A 27,481-nucleotide genomic window follows, 5' to 3' on the forward strand; every position below is an offset into this window, starting at 1 on the left:
CACAATGTCTCTGGACACCGCCAAATGTCCCCTGGGAGACAAACTGCCCCCAGTTGAGAACAAATGATCCAAGGGTAGAAATCATTGCTCCTATTTTCTTTGTAGCATAGAGAGGCAAAGAAAGGATACTTGGTTTTATTTTAATTATTTTTCATAGCTTTATTGAGGTGTAATTTATATACCATAAAATCCACTCATTTAACATATACAATTCAGTGGTTTTTAGTATATTCACAGGGTTGTGCAACCATCATCACTATTTAATTTTAGAGCATTTCGTCACTCCAAAAACTAACTCTGTACCGCTTAGCAGTCATTCCTCATTCTTCCCTACCCCCATTCCCTGGCAACCAGTAACCTACTATCTCTCTCTATGGATTTGCCTATTCTAGACATTTTATATAAATAGAATCCATGCAGTATGTGATCTTTTGTGACTGGCTTCTTTCACTCAGCATAATGTTTTCAAGGTTCATCAATGTAGCATGTATGAGTACTTCAATCCTTTTCATTGCCAAATAATATTCCATTGTATGGATATATTATATTTTACTTATCCATTCATCAGTTTATAGATTTTTGTGTTATTTAACTGTTGGGCTATTATGGATAACTCTACTACAAACATTCATGTACCAGTTTTATGTGGACATATGTTTTCAATTCTCTTAAGTATATACCTATAATAGAATTGTCAGGTCATATGCTCTATGTGTAATATTTTGGGGAACTGTCAAACAGTTTGGCTGCATCATTTTATATTCCCACTAGCAATGAATGAGGGTTCCAGTTTCTCCAGATCTTCATCAACATTTGTTACTGTCGTTATTTCAGCCATCCTCATGGGGATGAAATGGTGCCAAATTGTGGTTGGACTTTTATTTCCCAATGGCTAATGATGGTGAGCATCTTTCATGTGCTTATTGGCCATTTGTATATCTTCTTTGGAGAAATATCTGTTCAAATCTTTTTCCCATTTTTAATTGAGTTATTTGAATTTATATTGGTGAGTTGTAAGACTGCTTTTTTTTCTAGATATAAGTCTCTTATTAGATATGATTTGCAAATATTTTCTCCTACTCTGTGGGCTTTTTTACTTTATTGATAGTATCCTTACAAGTACAAAAGTTTTTAATTTTGAAGAAGTTTAATAAATAGGTGTTTACAGCTGTAAATTTTCTTCTTTGATCCATTGATTATTTAAGAATATGTAATTTAATTTCTACATGTTTGTGAACTTCCCAAATTTCTTTCTGTTATTGATTTCTTATTTAATTCCATTTTGGCCAGAAAACACACTTTGTATGATTTTTGATCCTTCTAAACTTACTGGGCCTTAATTTATGGCCAAAACAAATGGTCTGTCAAGGACAATGCTCCACGTGCACTTGAGAAGAATGTGTGTTCTGCTGCTATTAGGTGAAATGTTCTATAGATGTTTGTTAAGTCTAGTTAGTTTATAGCATTGTTCAAGTCTTCCATTTCCTAGCTGATCTTCTGCCTAGTTGCTCTATTCATTATTGAAAGTGGAATACAGACATCTCTATTGTTGAATTGTCTCTTTCTTTCTTCAGATCTGTCAGTTTTTGCTTCATGTATTTATTTGGGGCTCTGTTGTTAAGTGGCTACAATATCAGACAAGAATAGAGTTTAAGACAAAAATTGTTACTACGAATAAAGAAGAACATTTTTAAATGATAAGAGGTTCAATCTGTCATGAAGGCAATAATAAAAATTGGAGTGGAAATAAAATTGAGTGCAGCTGGCAAGACTACTCAGGGGTTAGAGAAGACTAGACTTCCGCTATTTTTTAGGCTCTGGGTATATTAGAAAATGAAGAAATGTCAGAACAGGGTTAATAAAATAGTGCTATATTTTAGATATTTATTTTAACTAACCAAAACTTTGAATGCAACCAATAAATACAAAGACCATGTGATTTTATTTGTCAATAATAGCAAAGTCTATACTGTACTTGAGGCCCTTCATGAATACAAGGCCCAGGCCTAGTTCTTATAGTTCCCTGAGTGATAATAAGACCCCTCCTTTCTGTCCTACTGGGAAATTCTTTGCTCCGCAATGAAAGGAAGGCACTGAGAGTTCGGATAAATCAGCCTCAAGTTCTCCCTTACCAGGAGAGCCACTTGCAGCTCATTGGGTCAAATGCTGGCTCCTCCTCGCAAACCCAAGGAGGTGGGGGAATTGTGTCCTCCCCCATCCACAGCCATCATATCTCAGCCCCTGCTAACATTCACGTGCCTCTCCAGGCTTCTCCAGGGAGAAAAAGAATCACTCCCAGTGCTGTGATGGAGATCTACACCATTTCTTTGCTGTCAGCAGGGAACTAGTACAGAGTAGTGCAGAATAAGAGGATTAGAAGTTGCCACTTTATCTAAATAACTCATTCCCTTGTGTCCCATAAGCAAGAGCCCTTACAGACCCAGGTTTTAAGAAGAAAAGAGTTTCTTGTGGACCCTTCCCCTCTCTCAACCCATGTACAAGCTTCAGATTTTGAACAAATAATAGCATAATCACTCCTCTGTCCAGATGTTACCAGACCCAAATTGGAGAAGAGCTATCTCTGGTTCCATGAATGAAGTAGTTATTGCATGCTACAGCCGATTTCCTCATGAATTACCTAAAAAGCAAGCACACGTCATCATAGCAAGCATTAATTTTTCTCCCAAGTCAAAACAATCTTGTTTCATATTAAGAAAGCATATATTGCCCCTAATGTTAAGATTTTGACCCTATTCCTTGCAAAATCATAACCTTAACATGACTGCACTAAGGAATAGTTGACCCAGTGAGCCTGCATTAGCTCTAATAGGTCGCTCAGCCCCTCCCAGGCCAGGGGTGCAAGCTCCAAATTCTGATCAAAAACTCTCTCCCCTGACAGGAAGAAAAAGAAGGTCTCAGTACTTCTTAACACATGTCATTAACATTCTAATTCATATCTGGTGGCTTCAATTATTTTTGCTGTGAAATATGAAAATCTCATATTGGAACACAGGAGGGTGGCACTCGGGAGTCAGGCAACAGATACATGTAACCAGAAGAGCGCTCTGGGGAGAGAGGAGGGCACAGGCTGGTCTGCCACTTCATGCCCCTGCTCCCTGTGAGATGTCCTAGGAATAGAGGTGGTCTAAAAGCCTGCCAACTGCAGTATAAAGCAGGGCATTTTAACAGCCACCCCTGAAAAATATAAAAATATTACTTTGGATTACCAAGTATGATGTTTGCACTGAACATTCTAACCCTTACCCCGAGCCTAAGCCTCACCCCATTCCTGAAGCTTGCCCTGTCCCCGACCTTCTGAGCTGAGGGCCCAGCCCCAGGCCCTGCCCCAACCTCAGGAATTGCCTCATCTGATTCCCGCCTCATCTGACTGGGAAATGGAGCTGACAGGCCTTGTGTATAACCTGAATGTGGGAGTGAGAAAAAAAGAAAAGAAAAATTGAAAATGAGTCCTGGGAATTATCTTAGAATTTTTTAGGTGTGATAATACTGCGGTTACATTTTTTTAAAGTTATGTATCTTTTAAAGATGTATATGTACACATTTACAGATGAAACGGCAGAATGTCCGGGATTCGCTTCCAAATGACTCACAGAGGGAGGACAGAGAGAGTGGCTGAGGATGGGAATGGGGAAGGATTGGCCATGGGTTGGTAGTTGTTGGGATGGATGATGGCTACGTGGAGGTATATTATGCTATTCTGTCAACTGTGGTGTACCTTCAAAATTCCCCATGACACAACATTTAAAAAGAGAGAAGAAAAGGAGGAGAAGGAGAAGGAAAAGAAATAGAATGAATCCTAGGTTTTTGCTTGAGCAATCAAGCAGCTGATGCTGCCATTTCCTGAAATGAAGGAGAGGAAGGACGGAGTGCAACAAGAGATTTGGGGAGCATCATAAGTCCCATTGTGGATGTGATAAGTTTGGCACATGCAGAAGATATGCTGAGAAAGACGTCAAGTAGGTAACAGGAAATGCAAATTTTTAACTCAGAGGAAGGATCTGCACCAAAGGGATAAGTGTGTGAATAATTAGCATATACATGGTATTTTAAACCATGAAAAGGGAAGGGATTGGGTGACAATGATGTGTCATTGTAGATTCATCAGTCCTAACAAATATCCACTCTGGCGGGGAATATTGATAAGAAGGGAGGCTTCACATGTGTGGGGACAATGGGGTGTATATGGGTAAACTCTGTGCCTTCCTCTCTGTTTTTCTATAAACCTAAAACTGCTCTAAAAATTAAAGTCTATTTTTTTAAAGGATGAGATTAATTAATGAGACAATATAGAGAGAGGAAGATCCAGATCAAACCCAAAGAAGCAAAATTTAAAGGTTGAATAAATAGATGAGAAAGATCTAAAAGAGAAGTCTAGGCGGGGCATGATGGCTCACGCCTGCAATCCCAGCACTTTGGGAGGCTGCGCTGGGAGGATCACTTGAGGCCAGGAGTTCAAGACCAGCCTGGACAACATAATGAGACTCTGTCTCTACAAAAAAGAAAAGAAAAAAAATTAGCCAGGCATGATAGCACGTGCCTGTATACCTAGCTGTTCAGGAGGCTGAGGTGGGAGAAAGAAAGGAAGGAAGGAAGAAAGAAAAGAAGTCTAATAAGAAACAGCCAGAGGAGTGGTATAGAAACAAGAAGATCATGGTGTTAGGGCAGGCTAGATGAGAGACTATTTCAAGGAAGAAGTAGTAGCCAACTGTTTCTAAAGTTGTTGAGAGGTCAAACAAGATGAGAACAGGGAATATCCACTGGACCTGGCGATGTGGAATCATTTACAGCCTTGATTGGAACGGTCTTTATTAGAGTGAGGGATTGGAGGGAGAGTAACAGTGAAAGGAAGGTGAGGAAAGCACGATAATATGAGCAGATGACTCAAGAAGTACGACACTGAAGTGGATCTGTAACACGGGATGGTAGCCAAAGTGAGGTGTGGCGTCAAGAGAGGGTTGGTTTTTTATCAACTTAAAAATTATTAGTATGTGGAAAGATTCATGGAAAGAGATTAATGATTTAGGAAAAAGAAAAGATAAAACTAAGAAAAGAATTCACAGCAGCATTATTTATAATACCCAAAAAGTACTATAGAAATACAAGGGCATCAGACACCCCACCCACTCCCACCTGAGGGTGAACAGGAGGCGCGACCAGGGCCACAAGGGCACCCGAGGGTGCTGTGGGAGCAGCAGGAGAATTGAGATCTGGGGATTGGGGCGGTGGGGTGGAGCAGGGAAAATAAAAGAGCATCCTAGAGATACTAGGGGAAGTAGAATCCGTAACATTCTGAGCTGGGTGTGGAGAGAACGAGTTTAGGATGGTTTCCAGGTTTCTGGCATGAGCGACTGAGGGGGTGGTGGCTGGAAGTGCCATTTGCTGAGATGAAAGAAACCTGTTTTGGACTGGTTAGGTCTGGGATGCTACTGAGACAGCCAAGCAGAGAAGCCATATGGGCAGTTAGAAGGCCAGACTGGACAGTCAGGAAAAGACGTAGCCTGGAGGTAGGGGTGTGGACATCACCAGCTTGCGGCTGGTAATTCAGAGCGTGGGCAGGAATGACATCACCTGGGGAGAGCACAGCGAGGAGAGAAGAGCTTGAGGAACCCCAGCTTTAGTCAGGAGTCGGCCCAAGGTTTCCCTGGGATGTTCAGGGAGATGTCCAGGAAGCGGCTGGTGTTTGCATCTGAGACTCAGGAGAGAGGTTGGTATGTGCGTCCCTGCGTGCACGGACTGTCGGCTCCTGTTCGGTGCACTGTCTCAGTCTCCCCTTCCGTGTGCCCTCAGCTACCCTGGCCAGCCTTTAAAGATCTCTGGCCAGCCACACCTGCTCGCTTACAAGGTTCTGTACACGCACATTGGGTGAGAAGGTGGTAGCAGGGGATGCAGAAAAGGTCAGGAACAGGACAGTTTACTCCCTAAACTCTCAGACCGACAGCTGCCACTTCACCGACAGGTTTGACCAGGCTTGATCAGCGAGGCAGAGGTGAGGCTGGCGGAAAGGGGCGGCATGGAACGGATAAGTGACATTCACTCTCCTTCCTCCCAAGGAGGACTGCTATTTTTCTGGGAGCACGTGGCCGAGCCACATGGCAGCTGGGCCTTCATGTGGCAGGAAGTTTTAGAGCCCACCTGGAAACACACTGGGGATGGCTGCTGCCTCACCAGAGAGACCTGGAAGGATTTGGAGACAGCCCGGTTCTCTGACATCCAAATGGAACAACAGCCCCCTCTCTTCAAGTGGCTACCCGGTGGGCCCCACATCACGGCCAAGGCTGTGAAATAACCCCCCTGATCCCCCAAGGAGGTCTTTTGCTCCCTCCCCAGCCTGCAGTCAGAACAAGACACCCACCAGCCTCATCTGTCTTCTGCAGAGAGGGTTCTAGTAGAAGAATGAGAGAAGCCATTCCCCCACCACCCTAGTCCCGCTCTGCCCAACCCCTGCCAGGGGAGGCTCTTACTTCAATCCCTCCTTCCACAGTGAAAAAGCTCTATTCCTACCCCGACCAGAGGGAGGAAACAGTTATACCCTGCTGTGTCCTTAACTGCAAATTCCTGGACTGGTCTCCCACCTTTTGCCACCCATCCCTTCCTTTGTTCCCATGGTAAAGCTCCCCCTGGTGCCTTCTGAAGCTACACTGTGCGCCTCTAGGAACTGGTCACAAAAGTCATGGTATGCGCATCCCTGCCGGGCCACCTGACCCTCCCTCCTCATTACCACCTTCATCCTGGGCTGGGGGCACCAGGGAGAATCAGAGACCCTGGGGGCGAGGGAGCAAGACTCAGTAAAGAAGCCAGAGGTTTTGTTCTCAAATATTTTTTAATAAATAGACAAAACCCACTAGACTGATACAGCAAACTAAGGTCAGAGGAGAGGGGAAACTAGGGAGGGAGAAGCCCCTGAGTCAGCGACACAACCTCCTCCCCAACCCTCTAGGCTAAGGCACTTTCGGGAGACAAGTCCTTGGGGTTCCATTATACAGGGTGAATGGGAGAGGGGGGATTAGGATCCCTTCTCCCCACCTTTGTGTCAGGACATCCCTGCCCTCCTCACCCTCCCCCACGGCCCATCTATCCCTGATTTATGCCCTCTCATCTCACAGCATCCTAAGTGGAAGTTTGGGGGCTGGAGTCTCACGGGTGGCAGAGGACTGTGCCCCTGAGGAAGCAGATCCTGCCAAATCTTGATGCGACACCAGCAACGCACTCTACCCGCTTCACCCAGGGAAGGGGTGGAGGGGAGATGGCCAGGCTGGGACAAAGGGAGCTAGGTAGTTCCTGGCACAGGATGCCCGTCGGGGCCCAGCTCAGGGTGCCCATCAGCAGCCAGGATGGGGTGTGCATCGGGGCTCTCCCGCCGGGGGCTGCCCCAGTTGTTCCTCAGGATGGTGCCCGTCTTCTCCTCCTTGAACTGCTGTCGATCTTCCCGGGGAATCTTCACCGCGTGATACTGGGGCACGGTGGCCTCGGGGTATTTTGCCCGCTTGAAGAATCCCATCTGTAAGGACATGAGGCCAGACCATGAGGAGCCGCAGAGCTGAGGTCCCTGGAGCAGACACCCAGCGCAGCCCAGCTCCTTGCCCTCACCACCCCTGGCCCAGGAAGAACCAGCTGCAGCAGAAGGAAGACAGACTGAACAGCATCCGGTGCAATGGGCAGTCCCCGTGGTGCTACCACCAGTGCTGGGTCCCCAGCTTCTCATTCACAGCAAGAGAAAGACCAGGAGGGGGTCCAAGGTGCAGTACCAAGGACCTCTCCCTTGGCCTCTGAAAGAGGGTCTTGAAGGTGGAACATCAGGACCTCTGACTCCAAAGGTTTCCACCCACCCAAGCTTCTTAGGAGACCCAACAGTGTCCCCCAGAATATAAACAAGATCTAAGGAAGAAAATGGCTTCCTAGACCCCTGCGTACCTGGAACGATGACTCTCAAGCCTCACACACATACACCCTGTGTACTTGTACACTGAGCAACATCCCTCTCAGAGCAGGGCCTCTCACCCATGAATATGGTAGTCCAGTCCCTGTCTAAACCATGACCATGCCAGCCCTTACATACCAAGGTGGCAATGTGCCCTTTGCACACTCACACTTAGGAGTGCCCACGACTGCTACATGCTCAGACGGCACGTCTCCTTGTACATCCATCTCTGCACACTCATGCCCATAGAAAAAAGGTGCATAGGATCTCCCCACACTCCCACATGCTCACGCTCCACAAGCCACCCCAACGCTTTGTGCATGCCCCAGGCAGGGTATACTCACCCTTACAGCCTCACCCTTCTAATTACCTCTCACCTCAGTTCCTAGGACTCACATCACTCTCATGCAAGCTCATCTCTTCACCCTGCACATTCCTGATCCCTTGGATGCTGGGAGCTCTACTTAGACTCATATACATACATACCCATACACACACATATATATGCACACACACATACACATGCACATACACAACGGTTACCCCACAGTCCCTGGACCCCCAACTTCCACAGCTGAGGGCTGCACAGCCAGAAGGGCCCGGTGATAGTTGGTGGGGAAAGATGAGCTCTGGCTGCTCCGATGGAAGAAGCCACACTGGGATGTCAAGGGAGGAGAGGGACAAAGGAGGCAGAGGATGGGAAGACTGAGGAAGGATGAGGGCCCTTATCTCTGCTCTGTCTCCCTTCTGTGGAAGCTGAGAGCAGGGATCCTGGGGCCATTTCACAAAGGCATCAGTCTTCCCGAAGACAGCTGGGATGCCACTCCAGAGCCTGGTCCACTGATGACTCACATTTGGCAAAGGCTGAGGGGTGGGGACAGTTCTCCATAGAGCCCCAAGGACGTGCAAGGTGCTGCATACAGCCCCAGATATGGCATGTGGCCCGGGGCATGACCCCTGCTGATGTATATGATTCCCTGAACTGACATGTGCATGTGCGTGCTTTTACGTGGAGCCCCAGATGCCAGTATGATTCTGTACACAGCTCTGTGTATACAAGAATGGTTCCATGTGGAGCCTGGTACTGGGCAGTTCTGAGTTCTGCTATGGAGGCAGTTCCCTGGAGGTAGCTCTCCACACTTGATGGCCTTCTTGGCCACAGTGACATTTCCAGTCTTCACTGCCACATTCTAGTTAGATCAGACCACACTTCCCTGCCTCCATGACATCTGGAAGGCTCAGGCCCCACCGTCCCCTCATCTCCCCACATCCAGTCCCTACTACTTACTCACCTTCCTCTAAGGCCCAGCTCCAGTGCCACCTCCCCTGGAGCCTGCCTTCCTCTGAACTCCCACAGCATTTTCTCAACTTGGCACCTTCTGCCTTGGCCTTGACCACAGGCTCACCATCCCCACTAGACTATAAAGTCCCTGAGGACAAGATCTGCATCTGACTTACTGAAACATTAAGGGCCTAATAGAGTTCCTGGTACATGCAAGGTAGCTGCATAATGCAGATTTGCGGAATACAGGAGTGCATGGGTGGGTGAGAGAACCACAGTGCAACAGGCTGCCGCAGGAAGTCCAGCCCCCATCCGCCCTGCCTTCCCCAGGCCTCACCTTCCACAGGAGCAGCACCAGCAATGCCAGCACCAGCAGCCCGGCCAACACGGCCAGGAGGATGACCCACCAGGGGACTCCTTCTGCCACCACAGCCATGGGGTCCAAGTATACCATCACTGGGATCTGGGGAGCAAGGGGTTAATGAAGTAAGAGCTGGAGGGAGCTGGGAAGAAGAGAGTTCTCCTCACCCCCCAGCCCTGGAGCTCACCACTGTGGAAGCATCTCTGAGCAGCAAGTTCTTGATGGAAGACTTCACCGTGATGTTGGCTCGGACAATCACTTCCAGGGACTTCACAGCTGAGTACTCCTAAGGGAATAGGGAAGGAGACCCTCCTGCTAAATGCCCCAGTCTCCCTACTTTCCCCTTCGTTCCTGAAAGGGAATGGTGCCCAACAAAGAGGGTGTTTCTACCTGGCTTGGGTTAAGAGTATGCTGCATTTGGACAGGGAGGAGGTAGAAGGAGAAGTGAGTCCGGGAGGGGCTATTGAGAAAGAAGAAACCCAGACTGGAGCCCCAGTGGTGTCCTCACCTCCAGAAAGGTGCTATTCCAGAGGCGGCCCCAGACATGCAGCACAGCCACACGGTCAAAGCTGTAGAGTGGGCAGCTGAACACCACACAGTTGGCCGTGCCCCGAGCACAGTCCTAGGGATAAGGACAGGCAGAGCTCTAAGCCTCTCAGCCCTACCCTGCTGAGCCTGCCATCTCTCCCATTTTCTTGACCTGACCTCAAACTCCTCTCCTTCAGGAAGTCTTCCCAGACTAACCTCGTGGTCCAAAACAGCTGCCTACCCCAAATCTGAGCTATTTGGCTTTGAAATGGGGGATAAGGAGAGGTTCTCTTACATGACAGCAGCAGGCAGAGCAGCTTCTCCAATTGATGCTGATGTTACCTAATGATGGTCTCCATTATTGAGCACCTACAACTTGCCAAACACTTATCCCATTTAAGCTTCACAGCAGTCCTACAAGGTGCATCTTACTACCATCCCCATTTTTCAAACAAGGAAATTGAGACCCAAGGAGGCCAGGTGACCTGCCTAAGGTCACACAGCTGGCAAAGCCATTAAGTGGTGGAGCAAATATTTGCACTCAGGTCCATATTCAGCAAAGCCACACCTGAGCCCACACTCACTGAAGGAGGAGGAGGCTGCCCCTGGAGCTGCTTGGGCCAAATCCATTTGGCCCAATCAGCACCTAATGACACATTTGCCTGAAAGTGTTATGTTATATTCATCACACGACAATCTATCTACAGAAGTATGGCTTTGAGAATCTTTGAATTCTTTGTCAAGTTTTATTTACTATTTTGCCACTTCAGGGCAATTCAAGAATCCTCAGTCAAACCATCTAAAAACCAAGGCCTTCTGCCTTAAATTTATGTAAAAGAATCTGTTTTAGACATTGTGTTAGGTGAAATAAGCCAGACCCAGAAAGATAAATACTGCATGATCTCACTTATATGTGGAATGTAAAATGTTGAATTCATAAAAGTAGAGAGTAGAATGGTGGTCTCCTAGGGCTGGGAGATTTAGTGGGGTTGGGGAGACATTGGTCAAAGGGCACAGAGCTCCAGTTAGATAGGAAGAATGAGTTCAAGAGACCTATTGTACAACATGGCGACTGTAGTTAGTAACCATACATTGTATTCTTGAATATCACTAAAAGAATAGATTTGAAGTGTTCTCACCACAAAAATAACTACGTGAGGTGGGGTATATGGTAAGTAGCTCAATCTAGCCATTCCACAGTATATACCTATTTCAAAACATCATGTGGTACATGATAAATATATATTAATACGATTTTTGTCAGCTTAAAAAAATGAGTTTTAAAATTTTTTGAAATGTATTTCAAAATTCTTATTAAAAAGGGAGGCCTCTCAAAGGAAATCAGTCATGTGGAGAGGGCAGGACTCCTTGTACCACAGAGCAACAGCAATGACACAGGTTCCTGCACTTGGTTCGTGCCACACTCTCAGGGAGCGAGAAAGCTAAGGGCCCACAGGAGGGGTGGCCCCAGAGGGCCCAGGGCTTACATGCGCCTGCAGTGGTCTCCTCCTTGACCTCTCAGCTCTATTGCTCAGCCATCTGTTCCTAGGATTTACCTCCACCTCCTTACAGTTCAGTCAAATGCCCACTGGTTTGGTTTTTTTTTGTGTTGTGGTGGTTGTTTTGGGTTTTTTGTTTGTTTGTTTGTCTTTTTTTTTTTTTTTTTTTGAGACACAATCTGCTCTGTTGCCCAGGCTAGAATGCAGTGGCTTCAACATAGCTCACTACAACCTCAAACTCTTAGGCCAAGGTGATGTTTTGGGTTGTTTGTTTGTTTGTTTGTTTGTCTTTTTTTTTTTTTTTTTTTTTTTTTGAGACAGAATCTGCTCTGTTGCCCAGGCTAGAATGCAGTGGCTTCAACATAGCTCACTACAACCTCAAACTCTTAGGCTAAGGTGATCCTCCTGTCTCAGCCTCCTGAGTGGCTAGGACTAAAGGTACACACCACCACGCCCAGCTAATTCTTCTATTTTTAGTAGAGATGGGGTCTTGCTTTTGCACAGGCTGGTCTCAAACTCCTAACCTCAAGTGATTCCCCCATCTCAGCCTCCCAGAGTGCTAGGATTACAGGCGTGAGCCACTGTGCCCAGCCAAATATCCTCCTAATCTATGTCCCCACCACATTCTCACTGCCAGCACCATCATAAAAGAGACAAGCACAGAGCATGTGCTTGGAGAATTCAAACATTCTCAAAGCCACTGTAGATAGATTGTAGTGTGATGAATATAACATAACTTTCAGGCAAATGTGTCATTAGATGCTGATTGGGTCAAATGGATTTGGCCCAGGCAGCTCCAGGGGCAGCCTCCTCCTCCTTCAGTGAGTGTGGGCTCAGGTGTGGCTTTGCTGAATATGGACCTGAGTGCAAATATTTGCTCCACCACTTAATGGCTTTGTCAGCTGTGTGACCTTAGGACAGGTCACCTGGCCTCCTTGGGCCTCAATTTCCTTGTTTGAAAAATACAGATGACAATACTATCAACATATCCACCTAAAGAACAAAACTGTGTGAAACAAATAGAAAAAGGGGAAGCAAAACTGCTCAAAAGGGATAGACAATGAATCACACATTATATACTGTCATTTTCATTATTACAACTTTTAAATTCTTAATGTTTTTGACATTGTGAAAATCAAGCAGGTGTCCTTACACAAATTGACTTTTTTTACCTAAAAGGGTTCAAAAGAACAACAAACAAATGTCAAAGTTTGAGGATGGGCGGACCCCATCCCATCCCCTATAAAATGTAATGCTTTATACAAATGTGAGGAGAATCGGTTGTTTGGCTGTAGGTCGAGTGCCCTGCTCTGGAGTGAGCACTTTTAGGGGACAGGCTGGGGACATCTGTGGTGTCAGCATCTTCCTCCCAGACACCCCCTCCTGTGAGTTGTGATGTGAACTGTCTGATCAACCTGCTCCAGGTGTGTGACCATCACACTTCTTGACAAGTCCCCCTCCCTGGACACCCTCTGCCCTGGCACCCCTCGGCCCCAGCATCCTCTATCACACCGCACAACCCCATCCTGGTGGCACCGAGGTTCCCTGCCCTCACCAGGGTAATGTTTTTCCTCTTCTCAGCAGAGGACACCGGCCACCAGGACATGCTGGGCTCCTGCTGCTCACGAGACTCCTGCTGCTCCGGCTGCTCCAGCTCCCGCCGCCTCCGATCCCTGCTGTCCACATCCTGGATGTGGGAGGGAAGGCCCCCCCCCCCAGTGAGTGTCCCTCCAAACGCAGCACCCCCGAGATGGCATCTCCTCCCCACCCCTTCCTCCTGGCCCACACCCGGCACACACTACCCCCACCCCATGACATCCCTCCCACTGCCTAACCCCCCGGCCCTGCCTAAGCCTCACCAGGTGGAGGATGTTGGGCCTGGGGGAACACAGCCCTTTCTGCCCGGCCCCCTGCCCACCCTCCAGCTCCACTCGCATGGGGTACAGCAGCCACTTCCCGTTGGCAATCTCGTGGGGCCACATGATGTTGAGGAAGGCAGAGCCCAGGGTGTTGAGCGACTGGCCTTGGTTGGAGACCTGTGGGCCCAGAAAGTACAAAGGAAGGGAGCTCAGTTTCCAAGCAAACCCTAAATCTACAGAGATGGAAGGGACAACGGCTGAGGGGCGGGCCCTCAGGAAGCATAATTTCAACAAAGACTCAGGATCCTAGAGCCACCAGGACGCATTCTCTCCCCACACCAAACCCAGGAAAGCCTGGAAGCATCCCTGGGAGGTGTGAGGAGAGGCCCCGGCCAAGCAAGGGCAGGGTTCAAGGAAGAGACATCCACCCAGCCCCCACGTTCCCATCCCCCAGCTGAGACCCCCAGCAGAGAAGCTTCGCTGGGCTCTCATGCCTCCCAGACCAGCAGGCGAGATAGCCAGACAGAAATGACCAGGAAATACTCAGCTGAGGCCCCAGCACAAACAGCTGCCCACAGCCAAGGTCCAGGTGCAGGGCAGAGACCTCTAACTCACTGGATCACCACAATGCCACATGGTAAAAGAGCCCCAGCCCTTAGGACATGGCTCAGCCTGTCCTCTGTGCCAAGGAGAGAGGGAGACCATGGAGGGGCCCCACGGGGGACACTTACCGTGACCTCATACTTGACCTTGCTGCCCACATCCCGCTCAGACCGCATGGCTGCCTCGCCCCTCACCACACCAGAGAAGAAGAGTTGCTGGGGAGTGGCCACCCTGGCGTGGAGGGGCCAAAACAGAGGTGAGGAGGCCAGTGGCCTGGCCGAACGGAGGCCACGAGGGCACGGCCAAGTGAGGCAGAGCCAGTCTGGGTTGGGAGTGGCAATGCCCCCCTCCCTCCCACAGAGGTGCCGCCTGGGCAGGGCTTACCCCGCGATGGACAGTGGCAGCTCAATGAAGACACGCGCTCGAGCAGAGACTGGGCGCAGCTCCTGCTCGCTGATCCTGGCGAGTGGGCAGGGGCAAGTGTGGGCAGCAGGCACAGCACCCTCCCGGGCTCAGATGAGACCAATGCACCTGCCCCTGCCTCACCCCACCTCACCCCACCAGGCTTACGTGGCCAACAGCAGCTCCACCTCCAGCTCCGTGGTCTCAATGGTGATCCCTGAGGTGCTAAGGATGAGGTAGAAGGTGACCTAGGCCGAGGGTGGAGGGAGATTAGAGTCAGGGCAGGGTCAGGGGCTCAAGCAGGGGCCCCTCAGATAGGGACACAGGCAGACATGCCAACCTGGGCACCTCTCTTCATGGGGTTCCCCAGCTCACACTCGACGTGGGAGGCATTCTCGTTGGACAGGCAGAGCGGCTTCTCCTGGAGTGGGGAGAAGTAGGAGTCAGGCTGGGTCACTGGAGCCCCTCAAGATCCCACCCCACCTGCACAAGTCCTCACCGCAGGGTCCAGGGCCCGGACCCCTGAGTAGCTCAGTGAGGCCGGGAGAGTGACCAGGAGCTGGGCCTCATGGGCATCATCCCCATCGGCCTGCGGCCGGGCTGGGTCCGAGGGCAGGTTGGTGACCTCCAGCTCCAGGGCAAGGACTGGCTGCCCACTCAGTGCAAACAGGGCTGTCGTCCCATCCGCATCCCTGGAGAGTCAGACCCCACTCGCTCTGAGTTCTGGACACCTCCCCCAGCCAGCTCCCCCGATGCCCTGCCTGCCTCCACGTCCCAGGCCCCTCCTCCCACGCCAGGTCCCCCACCTCACACCATCCAAGCCTCGGGTCTCTCCATGCATGACTGGGAGTCACGGGACTGCCGTTCTCCTCCCAGCTCCCCCACTTACTTACTTTGGGCAAGTACCTAAACCGCCCTAGGTCTCAGTCCTCCACCTATAAAATGGGACTGATGATTCCCACCTCACAGGCATGCACACTGTATATTACCACGTGTGCAGTGAGGGGCTGCTTTTCCTCGCCAGCCCTGCGGCCCCATCATCGGCCCTCATCTCTGTCTCCAGGTAGGTCCCCGCTAGCCTTCTGCCCTCTCTGCAGGCTCAGTGCCTCCCTCTGCCTGGTCCTCCTGAGGGGACTTCCTTTCATCCCTTGAACGCTCACCCTCCCACCCCAGCTGCTCCCGGCCCCCTCACATGGGCAGAGCCTGGAACTCCGTGTCGCTGACCCGGGTACAAAAGCGGGCACGGACCAGCTGCAGATTGCTCTGGCAGATCTTGTCTTCACCACAGCCTTGCTTCAGGAAGTGAATCTGGGGAGAGATGTGAGGAGGGGGTCATTCCTAGGGGGCAAGGCAGAGGGCAAATGTGTCACCAAGGCATATGGTGGGTTAAAGGATCACAGGATTAAACAACCTGTGTTCAACTCTGAGGTCTGCTGCTTACTAGCTGTGTGATATTGAGCCGGTCACTTAACCACTCTGAGCTGCGTCCTCAATGGGAAAATGATGGGAGCACTACCATGCCGCGGTAGAGACTAGCATCCCGCAAGGGCTCAGATGAGGCTAGTCTACAGCTAGACCACGTTTCCCCAGCTCGCTTGTGTGTAACTGAATTCCAGATCTAGAATGTGAAGAGAAGCGAAGAGCACCACTTCCAGGCTGGCCATGAGATCCATGCAAGGTGCTTCCTGGATGAAGGAGCTTGGAGGCCACATTTGAAGATGACAGACTCTCATCAGCCTGGGCCCCTAAATGACTACATGGAGTGAAGCACACTGTCCTCGATACCTAGGAACATGTGGTCATTTGGGCACCTAGAGATATGAGGAATTACTGGGGTAACACATGTGGAAGAGCTTTGCAAGTTATGAATGGGTGTCACTGGGGAGGGACCATGATCATCGCTCCTCCCAGCTCCCCATCCTGGGCCAAGCCAGGCACCAGGCTCACCTCTGTCCGCTGGGTGCTGGGCTGGTGAGCATTGAGGATGGGGGCCACTGGGGGCAGCCCCTGGCCAGGAGCCTGTCGCCGGAGCCGAGGGCTTTGGAGACCGTAGGACAAAGTCACCACAATGGCCCGAAGCTTGTCTTTCACGTTCTCCTGGGAAGGGGAAAGATTGTTCCTCACTAGAACAATCCCCAGGCCCCAGCCCTGCCCAAAGCCCCAACCAGACCTAGAACAGATTCTGAAACTTGGGAAGAAGCTGAGGGAGACGAAGGAGACAAGTGGAGAAGTGAGCAAGCCGGAAGGAGAGATGGGGGCAGGAAAGAGAGGAGACCCAGGATTTAGGGTTCTGAGGAGCAGATGTGATGATGGAAGCTGCCATCTCCACCTCCAGGGAGTGCAGAACTTGACAGGAGATGCAAGAGGGCAGCAGGCGAGGAGGAGGTGAGGTCAGAAGGGAGAGAAGGGAGGCTTCCCAAATGTGTAGATCTTCAAGTGAGCCACGAGTATGATAGGGAAGAAGCTAAGAGGAATCAAGGAAAAGAGATCATGCCATGACAATGACCCTCAGAGGCCAAGGTGTCAGTGTCCACCTGTAGCTGGAACATGGTGTCTCCACAGACTCGGTCATGCTGGTGCTTCAGCCACACAGTGCCTGAGGCCTGGTGCTTGGGGTCATCTGGGCTACGGCTCAGAAAGGTCACACGGGGGACCTGCCCCCGGAGCCTCCGGTCTGTGTCCCCGTCTAACACATAATCCAGGGCTGTGATGTGTTGGGAAAGGAGAGGAGCCAGTGAGCTAGGGAACTGCCCCAACCGACCCCATCCCCAAGGTGCTCTTCTCTCCACCCATCCTGCAAACCCAATGGGGTGAGCAGTAGGCAGGGGACGTCACTCACCCACAGTAGGGCTGTAACTGCTGGGGATGGCAACGTAGGTGAAACAGACCCTTAGGTCCACACTGTGGGGCAAAGGGTGGCTCTTGAGTGCGTCAAACAAGGGATGGGCCAAGGCCCCAAGCCACACCCTACCCACTCCTGCCACAGCCCCAGCCCCCCACCCCAACTGGGGAGAGGAAGGGAGAATGGGGGTGAGGGGAAACCAAACCCTGGTGCTTCACCTGCCCTCCCCTCGGGTCCCACCTCACCAGACCGAGTGGCCACCAGCACAGTTGGGCTGCTCTAGGTCAATGGCTCGTGGAGCAATAAAGATCTCATGGGTGACATGGAGAACAGGTCTGGCCCTGGGGAAATGGGGGTCAAGGGCGAAAGAAACATGAGAACGTGAGGCTGGGAAACACTTCAGCATCAGATTTGACACTGGAGTGGGGGTCAGGGTCACAGGGTGGGCTGACGGCCTCAGAGAGGAAGACAGCAGGGGAGAGGGAGGGGCTCACCTGAAGAGCACGGCAGTGTCGGCCAGGGAGCCCACAAGCAAGTCGGGATAATGGTTCCCATCCACATCCAGGCCGCCCGACAGGGAGTAGCCAAAGCTCCGGACACCCACGGCCTCGCCCTCCAGCACCTGGAGGACAGCTGTCAGCCTCCCCAGCCCTGCCTCCCCAGGCCTCTGTCTGCCCCCATTCCACCCCACGCACTCCCCATCCCAACGACTCCCCTCACCTGCGAAGGCTTGGTGACAAGCCCCAGTCTGCTCCCGTGGTAGATGAAGACTTTCCCATCCCCATCAAAGGGAGCTCCCACCGCGATATCTGTAGGGTGTGGGGAACAGGCAGTCACAAGCTGGGAGTGGCAGACAAGAGCCAGACAGCTTTCTCTCAGTCACTCAATCCTATTTTATCGAGAGGCTACTAAATCCCAGGCACCTTACGGACACCTTTTTAATCCTCTCAGCCACTCCCTGCAGATATCGCTAGCTCAAAAAGGTGAAGTAACCTGCCCAAGGTCAGAAAGCTGGTAAATGGTAAAGCTCAGATGTAAGCCCGGGTTCCTCCTCTCCCCGAGCCCTCAGAAGACCACCGCGACTCTGAGGGCCTTTCCCATCCTTGCCCCGGCCCCTCCCTCCACTGAGCCTTTCCAGTTCCCAATCACACCTGGGAAGCCGTCTCGGTTGAGGTCTCCCAGGACAGCCAGGCTGATCCCGAACATGGAGTCGGGCGAGCCGCAGAGCCGGAGAGGGGAGATCCCAGCCCAGTGACCCCCCTGGTTCAGGTACACATACACGGCACCCCCCAGCTCTTCTTGGCGCTCAAAGAAATATGGGGCACCCACTACCAGGTCTGGCCAGCTACGGAGAAAGGGAGACAGTCAGGAGGAGAGGCCAAGGCCACTCATACCTCCTGGACCATGCCTCCCCCAGGCTGCACTCCCCTCTGCCCACTCACCCATCATTGTTGAGATCAGCCACAGCCAGCGAGTAGCCAAAGCCGGAGGTCAGGCGCTCCCCAGACAGCATAACTTCGGGCACCAGGCGACTGGCACTGTCCTTGCGCAGGATGACCACAGCACCCTTGTGGTTGGCACGGGGGGCCCCTGCCACAAAGCTCAGCTCCTCTGCACGCACCAGACCCTTACCGGAGTCGATGGAGAAACCTGGGTGGGAGGGGACTTACTGGTAAGTGTTCCCCCAAGACTCAGGAGCCGGGATGTGCTACCGCTCTCCCTGCCCCGCCCCCTCCCAACAGACCCGGAGCCAAAAGATGGAGGTCCCCCCAAGTCATCAGCACCACAGCTGGGCCACTCTCCTCCCCACACCCACCAGGCCCAGCCCAAGAAGTGTGGTGAGGTCAGCTGCAGGGACTGGGCCGGAGAGAGAAAGGCAATGACCAAGAAGGCCAGGAGACTGGGCAGGAGCTGAGGCCGAGGCCCCCCCATGCCCATACCCAGGGAACTAGAGGAGCGGCTGGTCCCTTTCCCATCTACACACCCTAGGAGGCCCCCATCCCACCCAGTGTACCCTCTTTGTCCCCTCTCCCACCATCCTGGCAGAGAAAGGAAGTCTTCACATGGATGAGGGGAGACAAAGGGGAATGAGGAAGAGCTCACTTCACCCAAACATCTCCCAGGTTTCGTTTCCTTCTCCTCTGCAGAGGGATGAAGATCAGACAACAAGAGGGACTTACCAACAACACTAGACCTTTCTCCAGCGTGTGCCCATATTCATCCCTCAGGGAAAGTCCCCCTCAAGGTCAGGATCATCCTTCCCAGGGTAGTCTCAGCCCTGCCCTCTCACTCCTCCTGGCCCTTCCTCCATGGAGACCCTCACCCACAGCCTCCAAGGCTGTCACCCTTGGGGACTCCTCTTCTCAGGCCTGGTCACTGGACTCTGGTCTTCTCTGTAATTTGGGCCCAATATGTTTCCCTGGGTGTGTGCTGGGGAGCAGGGACTACAGGGCAAGAAGGATGTGTTCCCTTGGGGTAGAGGGCAGGCCAGGGCCACATCCCCCGGGCCCAGGAGGTGGGAGCTTACAAACCTAAGTAGCTATTCAGGGCCAAGTCTCTGGCTGGTCCTGGGAGCCGGTCAGCGGGATCCAAAGTTTTATACACCAGCTGGTCAGGGTCTGAGCTATCAATGTTGGTCACAAAAAGCAACCCTGTGCAGGATGGGGGGTGGGGCAATACACCAGGGAAGGGACAACCAGAGGAGGGATCACAGAGTAGGGAGACAGAGCCAGACAGAAAGGCCAGAAGGAGGAGGTGACAGAGGAAGAGGTGGAGAAAGAAAATGACAGAGACAAAGAGACCAGAGAGGTGAGAGTCAGAGGCAGACAGACAGAGAGAGAGAGAGGGTGAGAGACAGACAGAGACGGAAGGACGGGAATATGGAGAGGGAGGACAAGAGAGAGGAGCAGAGGGTTAGAGCAGCTCTGGGCCAGGGAGGCGTCCCTACCAAAGTAGCTGTTGGCAGGGACTGGGATGAGACGGGGGTCCTGCTCCTTCTCACCCCCCGCCTCGTAGGGCCCGTCGTCCAGGTGTGCCAGGTCCGCTGAGCCCTGCGCACAGAGCTCCACCCTGGCCGTGCCTGCAAGGACAGTGCTGTTAGCGCCCAGGGCAGGGAGCGAGGAGCACCCCTCAGGCCAGACACTGAGCTAGACAGGCACACAGGGAAGCCCCTCCTCTCCTTTCCAGCCCTGTCTCCACCCCCTCCCTAGCCCAAGCTTCCCAGGGCCCCCCAGACTTGGCATCACACTCACCGAGTGTCAGCTCAGCCAGCAGCAGCGTGCAGAGACGGGAATGGCAGTGATGAGGTGTGGGCTGGTGTGCTGGGGCCTGCAGGCCCCAGCTGGGTGGGCCAGGCCAGCGTGCATGGGGGCTCATGCCAGTGTGTTGAGGGACACTTGGCCGTGCGAAGGAGAGGAGGTACCCCCATTCATGTGTGTGCTAGCACAATGGGGGTGGAAGGCATGGCAGTGCCCCTGGGCTATATGGCAGTGAACATGTGGTCATGCTTGGCCATGTGCTACCCCCACCCCTGTCTCTGAGGTAGGAAGGGGTTTTAGTCCCCTTCTCCCCTCCCCGAGGAGTGACTCACCCTTCCAATTATAGGTTCCTGGGGCCCCAAAGAGGAGGTAGTGGTTGTCAGGGGAGAAGGCAGCAGCTGTGCCCTGCTGGCAGAATCCAAATTGTTCGTGGCCTTGGGGGCGCCCCTCACAGAACTTCCATTCTCCACCATCCAACTCATCATGGATGGCCAGGTCCTGGCTCAGCACAAAGCAGCGACCAATCACATCCCGCGTCTCCAGGATCTGGTCGACTCGCTGCCTTGCCTCATATCGGTGTGCACAGGTCTGTGAGAGGAAAGGAGGCGGGGTCATGTCACTGTGTGGGCCAGGGACCTGCTTGAGACATGCTGCCCACATGTGGCAGACACAGTATATGTCTGCCACACACACACACACACACACACACACACACACATCCCTATGCCAGTATCAGTCGAAGACCATTACCCAGCCAGTGTTGGGCAGGTCCACACGTGACCCAGTAGCCCATCTACACCCACTTCCTTGACCTCACAGGAAGGCATCCTTGTTCCACATTCTGCCTGGGCATCCACTGGCACTATTAAAGCCAGTACACAGGATGTGTGCCTCCCCGATCGTGTGACAATCCTCCAAAATGCACTTGGTCCTGTCCCTGGACCTCTGTAAGGGCCACCACCTCATCTACAAAGAACTTCCTCCCCTCTCCACTCTCCAAGTATTACCTATTCTTAAAGGCCTGGATCAAATCACCCCACCTGCAGCAGTCTCTTCTCCCCACTCCTCCTTCGGACTTTCATAGACTGGAGACTAGACCACTCACTTAACAGTAACCATACTCTGCCCCACAGCGACTGGTAGTGGTAACTGTTTGTGCATGTTAGTGAAAGATACAGAGAGACACAGAAAAAGAGAGAAGAGAATCACCACAGCTAGTTGCCAGGGACCAGTCTTTTCTCTGTCTTTATATATCCTCTCTCAGTAGCTAGCACAATGCCTTAAAGGTTCTCAATAGGAGTTAACAAATGGATGGATGGATAAATAAATAGAAGTTTTTAACTGTATAAGGACAGAGACCATGTTTCACAATTCACAATTTGGTTTTTTGTTTTGGGGTTTGGTTTTTTTTTTACTTTTTTTTCTAGAGACAGGACCTCTATATGTTGCCCAGGCTGGTCTCAAACTCCTGGCCTCAAGCGATCCTCCCACCTTAGCCTCCCAAAGTGCTAGGACTATAGGCATAAGCCACAGTACCCAGCCACTCATATATTTTTATATCTCCCCAGTGTCCTGGGAATCATATCATGTGCCCAACTTGTGTTTTGTAAGCACATCTGTGTGTATGCAGACACCATACACACACACACACACACACACACACCCCCTTGCATGCAGTCACAAGAAGTAGTACTCACAACAATCTTGCCCCCAGGCCCCTGGCTCCGAACACTGACTCCCAACCACTGGTTCTCTTTGCTTTCCTTTTGCACATCAGCTAGAGGCAGGACACTGGGAATTAGAGGAGGGAAGAGGAGGCCAAGTCCTCTCCTCCCCTCCTCACAGGCTTCCCCACTCGCCCTGTGCAGAGCCGCACCTCCCTGGTCAATGTCCACTCTGTAGCAGTCAGTCTCCTCCAGGCTCAGGGGGCAAGCGAAGAGGCCTCCGGTACGATTTGCCTGCTGCCCAGGGAGAGCCAGTGCCTGGGGAGCACCCACCAGCAGCCTGCAAGATGGGACAGGGGCAGGAGTTAGAGGTCAGAGTGGTCCAACCGCTGCAGAGCTGCCCAGGCCCAACCACTCGGTACAAAGGAAGGTGTTCAAGGACTAAAGAGAAGGGGCAAAAGTCCGTTTTCTCAAATCCTGGCAAGGATAAATTAACATAGTTAGCCAGGCAATCACTGTGTTACATACGCACATAGAGAATGGACGAGGGGCCAACACACACAGCATATACACAAATACAAACACACGCCAACCGGAGCAGCCGGGCCAGCACTGCTGGTTTAAAAGAACCCCCTGTTCCCAGCACCTGTTCCTGACCAGGCGTTCCCTACCCCCTCCTTGGCCCCATCCCCAAGCTCTGCCCTCCTTCCCAACCCTGGTCCATTTGAAACCCTGCCAGAAATGCCAAGAATGCTGAGCAAAAGTAACGTGGACCCAGACTGGCACCACAGCGTGGCTCAGGGACTAGCTTCAGAGCCCAGGCAAGAGGCTAGATATGGGCCTGCCTCCCCTCATCAGCGGCCCAGCAAAGACCCACCTCCCAGCAGTTCTGCCACCCAGCATTCTATCAGTCACTCTGGTTGGCAAGGAGGTGGGGACAAGTTTCTCGTTGTCTCCAGTCCTACCCCAACTCTCCCCCACACATCCTGAACCCCTTCCCCATCCTTCCTTCTCCCCCACATCCACCATCTTCTCTGTGCCTCCCACCCCCACCCCCACCCAGTCTTCTCTCCCACCTCCCCCTCAGACTCTTTCCCAGCTACAACTTTCTTGGCAGGACAATTTTCCATGATGACAGCCAAGGCGTCTTCCCCAGGGGAAGACTGTACTGGGAATGGAGGCTGCCTGGGTCCCCTGGGGCTGAATCCCCAGTCCAGGAGTGAAGGTGGGGGTTAGGTGAGGTGACTGACACCCAGCTGGCTACAGAGGTCCTCTCTTTGCAGAAGGAGAGACTCGAAAGTGGCAGCGGGACAAACCCTAAGCCTCTCTGCCACACTCTTCTCCTCCACCTCCCTTCCTGGGGGGCAAGGCTCAAACTGTGTTGGGCAATATTACAGACAGGCATCTGTGGGGCAGGGTGCCAGGTCTGTGGGGATGGAGGGGGAGGGCACAGAGCCATTCTCCGTTCCCACAACTCCTCATCTCTTAACAGCTGTCATCCCGTGTCAGAGCCAGTGTCAGAGAGAGAAGGGGGAGGGGAAGTGGTAGGAAGAGAACATACATTCGGCCTTCATTTAACAACTATTTATTGAGACCCTGTCATATGCCAAGCCCTGTGTCAGGCACTGGTGAGACAAGGAAATAATATTTACTTGGCACCTACTCAGGGTTAGGCCCTAGGCTAGACATCAGGGATATGAGGAGCTAACATTTATCACTGCCCACATGTATGTGCACCAGGCTAGGCAATCACATGCATTATCTCATTTAGTCTTTACAAGGATCTTATAAGATAAGAATTCTTTTCTTGTCTTTCACATGAAAAACTCACCCAAAGACATTAAGCAGTAATGCTGGAAATCCACATCTGCCTAACTCCAAAACTTTGTCACTCCACCCAATGACTGGCCCATCTCTAGAACACTGAGACCACTCCAGGAAAGGAAGAAGAGGAAGGGGAGGGGAGGATACCTTGAGCAGAAAAGGAAACTGTGTGACACGATCCTGTGCAAACAAATGCTAACCTTCAGACAAATCCGCAGTGCCCTCAATCCCCGAGCACAGAGGCGGCCATCTCTTGGAGTACTGGGCTGTCTTATTCATCTTTGCACTTGCCCCATAGGAAGCATCAGGATGCGTTTACTGAACCCATACTTTATGTGGACTCACAAAGACACCCACAGCCTCAGCTGGTCAGTGCACAGGTAGGCACCCAGAGAAGCTCCATGCTCACATCTCCCCTCCTGGAGGCCAAAAGTAGGGAAAGGGGGAAGGGCCCATTTGGAGGAAAGAAGCCGAGTACATAGATTTGCCCAGCCCCACTCTTGGCAGAGAAGAGTCCAGCCAATCCTCCCAGGAACAAGAGCACCCCCACACAGCCTCTCCAGTCCCTCTACCTCTGCCCCAGCCACACACTCCTTCCTAGCTTCATCCCATGAGCCCCGGCCACCCTAGGCCTCTCAACAGAACAGTAGCCACAACTGCAGCCACTGCAGAGAGAAAAACAAAAAAGTATTGGCAGCTGGAGGCAGAGGGACCCCTGGGAGCCCAGCTAAGTGGAGAGGAAGCAGTAATCCACTACCACTGCACTTCTCAACTCTCCACACCTTCCAGGGCTCCGGCCCCCCTCTGACCCCTCTCAGTCTGGGTGGCCCTCTGGGAAGGATGCTTAGCCTGGAAGATTGGCTCAGCCTAGGAGGCCCTCTAGCCAAGCCTTTGGATCCAGGATATGTAAGGCTGTTCTCTAGCTCTGTGAATCACAGTACAAGAATAGCAGCGCTACTAACACCCTCAGAGCACTCACTATGGCTGTGCACTACTCTAAGTATTTACATATGTTAAGAACTCTTAATCCTCACAACAATCCTACTTGTAGCCTTATTGTTTTTCTCCATTTCACAGTTGAAGGAGGCTGAAACCACTGATCAAAGTAAGGTTAGACCTCAAAGTCTCATCCCAGGGCTAAACTGAAAGACATCAAAACAGGTGAGAAGGTCTTTATAAGAGCAAGTGCTAAGACAGGCGACCTGCAACTCAAAAGCTAAGGACTGAGCAGGTACCTGGCCTCTGACGAGCCACCAAGCAACAGAGCACCCCCTGCTGGAGCAAAAGCAGGGTTAGGCAGTCGGGCCCCTCTGGGAATGCCCCCAACTTGGCTCTGGGAGACAGAATCAGGGGCCACCTTCAGAGAGGAGTGGGAAATGACAAGAGATCAAGCCATTAAAAATAACCTAGAATTTGCCTGGAAATAGCTCAGAGAGTTCAGCATGTCCTAAAAAGGCCTCCAGTCCTGGAACTCTGGCAGATGGGGAAAGGAGGGAGGGAGGGAGGGAACAAGGATGAGGGAAGAAGCAGATGGCAGAGAGAAGAGGAGGTGAAGTCAGTTGCTTTCTATCGCCCCTAAAGTTTGGGGGACCACTGACCCTGCTACCAGATGATAGGGATAATGCAAGAAGAACAATTAGAGCTAGTCCCCACTCCCTGTGCGTGAGGAGAAATGAGCTCTAGCCCCTGGCCCATGCCCCCATCCAATAGTAGAGGGGAAAAGACAGTCCCAGTGGATAGCATTGATTCCAGTAATGGACACTTAATGTGGCTTAGGCACTAGCTGGAGAGAGAAAAGCCCCCTGGCAGGAGAGAGTAGGAAGCTCTCTTCCCCTTCTTGCCTCTCTTTTTACAATCACACATGTAGGAAGAGCCAAGGGTATAGGAAGCATGACCAGCCACAGGCCCCACACAAAGATATCCATCTCCCACGGGTCCTGAAAAGAACAAGAACTGTCCTCTGCCCCTCACTCCTCCCTGCCTTTCCCTACTGCTGGGATTCCTGGAGTTGGAAATTTCCTAAGGAGGAGGAAGGGGAGCAGCCTGGCCAGCATCCGTCTTGGATCTCCCTCCCTGATGCTGCTGCTGCTGCTGCTGCTGCTGCTGCTATTACTACTCTGGGGGCTCGGTTTTCTGCTGCTCTCTAACACCAAACCACCTACTGCAGGTTCCCAGACCCTCCCTGGTTCTCTCCCAATCTTCCCGTGGTCTCTGGCCACAAAAGTGGCAGCTCTATCCTGGCCTCCCGGTGCCCTGCGGCCCTCATTCCATTCCATGGCAGAAAGTTATTTCTGGAGTCTACCCTACATCCGTCCCATGGTACCCTCAACCTCCCTGTCCTTTCCCGATCTTCATGTCCTCAGCAGAGACAGACTGGTCAGTCTCCTTCCCTGGGGGATTCAGCCCTGGAAAGAAGGGGAGCCAGAGACCCTGGAGCTGGAGCAAGTTGGGGAGACAAGCAGAAGGAGATAGTTCCCTGCCAAGACAAGACCTTGGTCTCCAACTCATCCCCAAAGCAAGATCCTGGGTCTCAGACCTGGGGGTGCATCCCCAAACCCAAGACAGATGAAGCAAGCATCCAGGTCGGGATGCGGATGTCCGTGGGCAGTCTGAGTCTCGGTGGGGCTGGAAGATTGAGAGATGAGATGGCCGGAGAGTGCGGAAGGGGGTGATCTGTGCCTCGGGCATGGGGACTCAGGGCGGGTGTGGTGACTCACCAGCTCTGGGGTCGGGGCTGCAACTGCCGGTGCAGGGCCACAGAGAAGCCGAAGAGGCTGCCTGGCTCGCCCTCCTTGCGTAAAGCGCCCATCACGTCCAGATTGAAGGCGACAGCCCGTGAGAAGAGCAATCCGGCGAGCAGGAAGCCAAGAAGGCAGCAAATCCCAGAGGCCCCCCAAGAATCGCGGCTCCGAGTCCCGGCCATGGGACCCACCCCGCGCGCGCGCCCCTCGAGTGCAAAGAAATTCTCGCGCGCCCCCAGTCCCAGGTCTCCCCGGGAGCCTCTCCGAAGTCTCGCTGGTCTGTCAGGGGTCTCCCAATCTTACGCCCCGCCAGCTCTCCCTCTCCCGCCGCTCCACCGCCCCAGCACCCGCTAGGACAACTACGGCAGCCGCCGCTCGGGCGTCCACTCCGGCTCCCGCCTCCCCTCCCGGGGTGCCGCCCGGCCCCGCCCCGGCCCCGCCCCTCGCTCCCGCGGCAGGTGGAGACCCGAGCGCGTCGCCCAGGGATGCCCAGGCGGCGGCTGGGGCGGGACCTGCCCTTGCTCCCCTCCACCCCTCCCTGCCCCCCAGCCCAGCACAGCTCCGCCCGCCCCTCTCCACCCTCCACCCCAGCCAGTGAGAGGTGGAGGCGGCGCCTGGGAGTGCGGAGGAGAGAGAAGTACCGAGAGGGGCGGGGAAAAAGGAAAGGGGGTAGAGATGAG

General features: G+C 52.4%; 1 protein-coding gene across 11 annotated transcripts; it reads right to left on the minus strand.

Annotated features, from left to right (window-relative positions):
• Positions 1-6,822: 6,822 nt before the first annotated feature.
• Positions 6,823-27,188, minus strand: ITGA7 (integrin subunit alpha 7). 11 transcript variants are annotated; one of them, XM_069490277.1, is made up of 26 exons: positions 26,778-27,188; positions 22,449-22,576; positions 22,270-22,349; positions 20,905-21,160; positions 19,847-19,966; positions 18,758-18,965; positions 18,595-18,660; positions 18,467-18,507; positions 18,036-18,124; positions 17,810-17,937; positions 17,561-17,656; positions 17,313-17,374; positions 17,008-17,177; positions 16,421-16,570; positions 15,666-15,781; positions 14,973-15,165; positions 14,814-14,894; positions 14,642-14,721; positions 14,456-14,530; positions 14,200-14,302; positions 13,469-13,645; positions 13,165-13,296; positions 10,091-10,204; positions 9,770-9,868; positions 9,559-9,684; positions 6,823-7,519 (listed from the first exon to the last, which is right to left on the minus strand). In XM_069490277.1, exons 1-26 carry the CDS (start codon positions 26,981-26,983, stop codon positions 7,289-7,291), a joined length of 3,327 nt encoding a protein of 1,108 aa, XP_069346378.1. In that variant the 5' UTR covers positions 26,984-27,188; the 3' UTR covers positions 6,823-7,288. The 11 variants fall into 11 exon arrangements, with proteins under 11 accessions (XP_069346378.1, XP_069346377.1, XP_069346370.1 ...); XM_069490276.1 differs by lacking the exon at positions 19,847-19,966 and adding an exon at positions 20,263-20,394; XM_069490269.1 differs by adding an exon at positions 20,263-20,394 and having other exon boundaries at positions 18,467-18,660.
• Between the last annotated feature and the right edge of the window lie 293 nt (positions 27,189-27,481).

Source organism: Eulemur rufifrons, chromosome 16 (assembly GCF_041146395.1).
Source record: "Eulemur rufifrons isolate Redbay chromosome 16, OSU_ERuf_1, whole genome shotgun sequence".
NCBI classification, from domain to species: domain Eukaryota; kingdom Metazoa; phylum Chordata; class Mammalia; order Primates; family Lemuridae; genus Eulemur; species Eulemur rufifrons.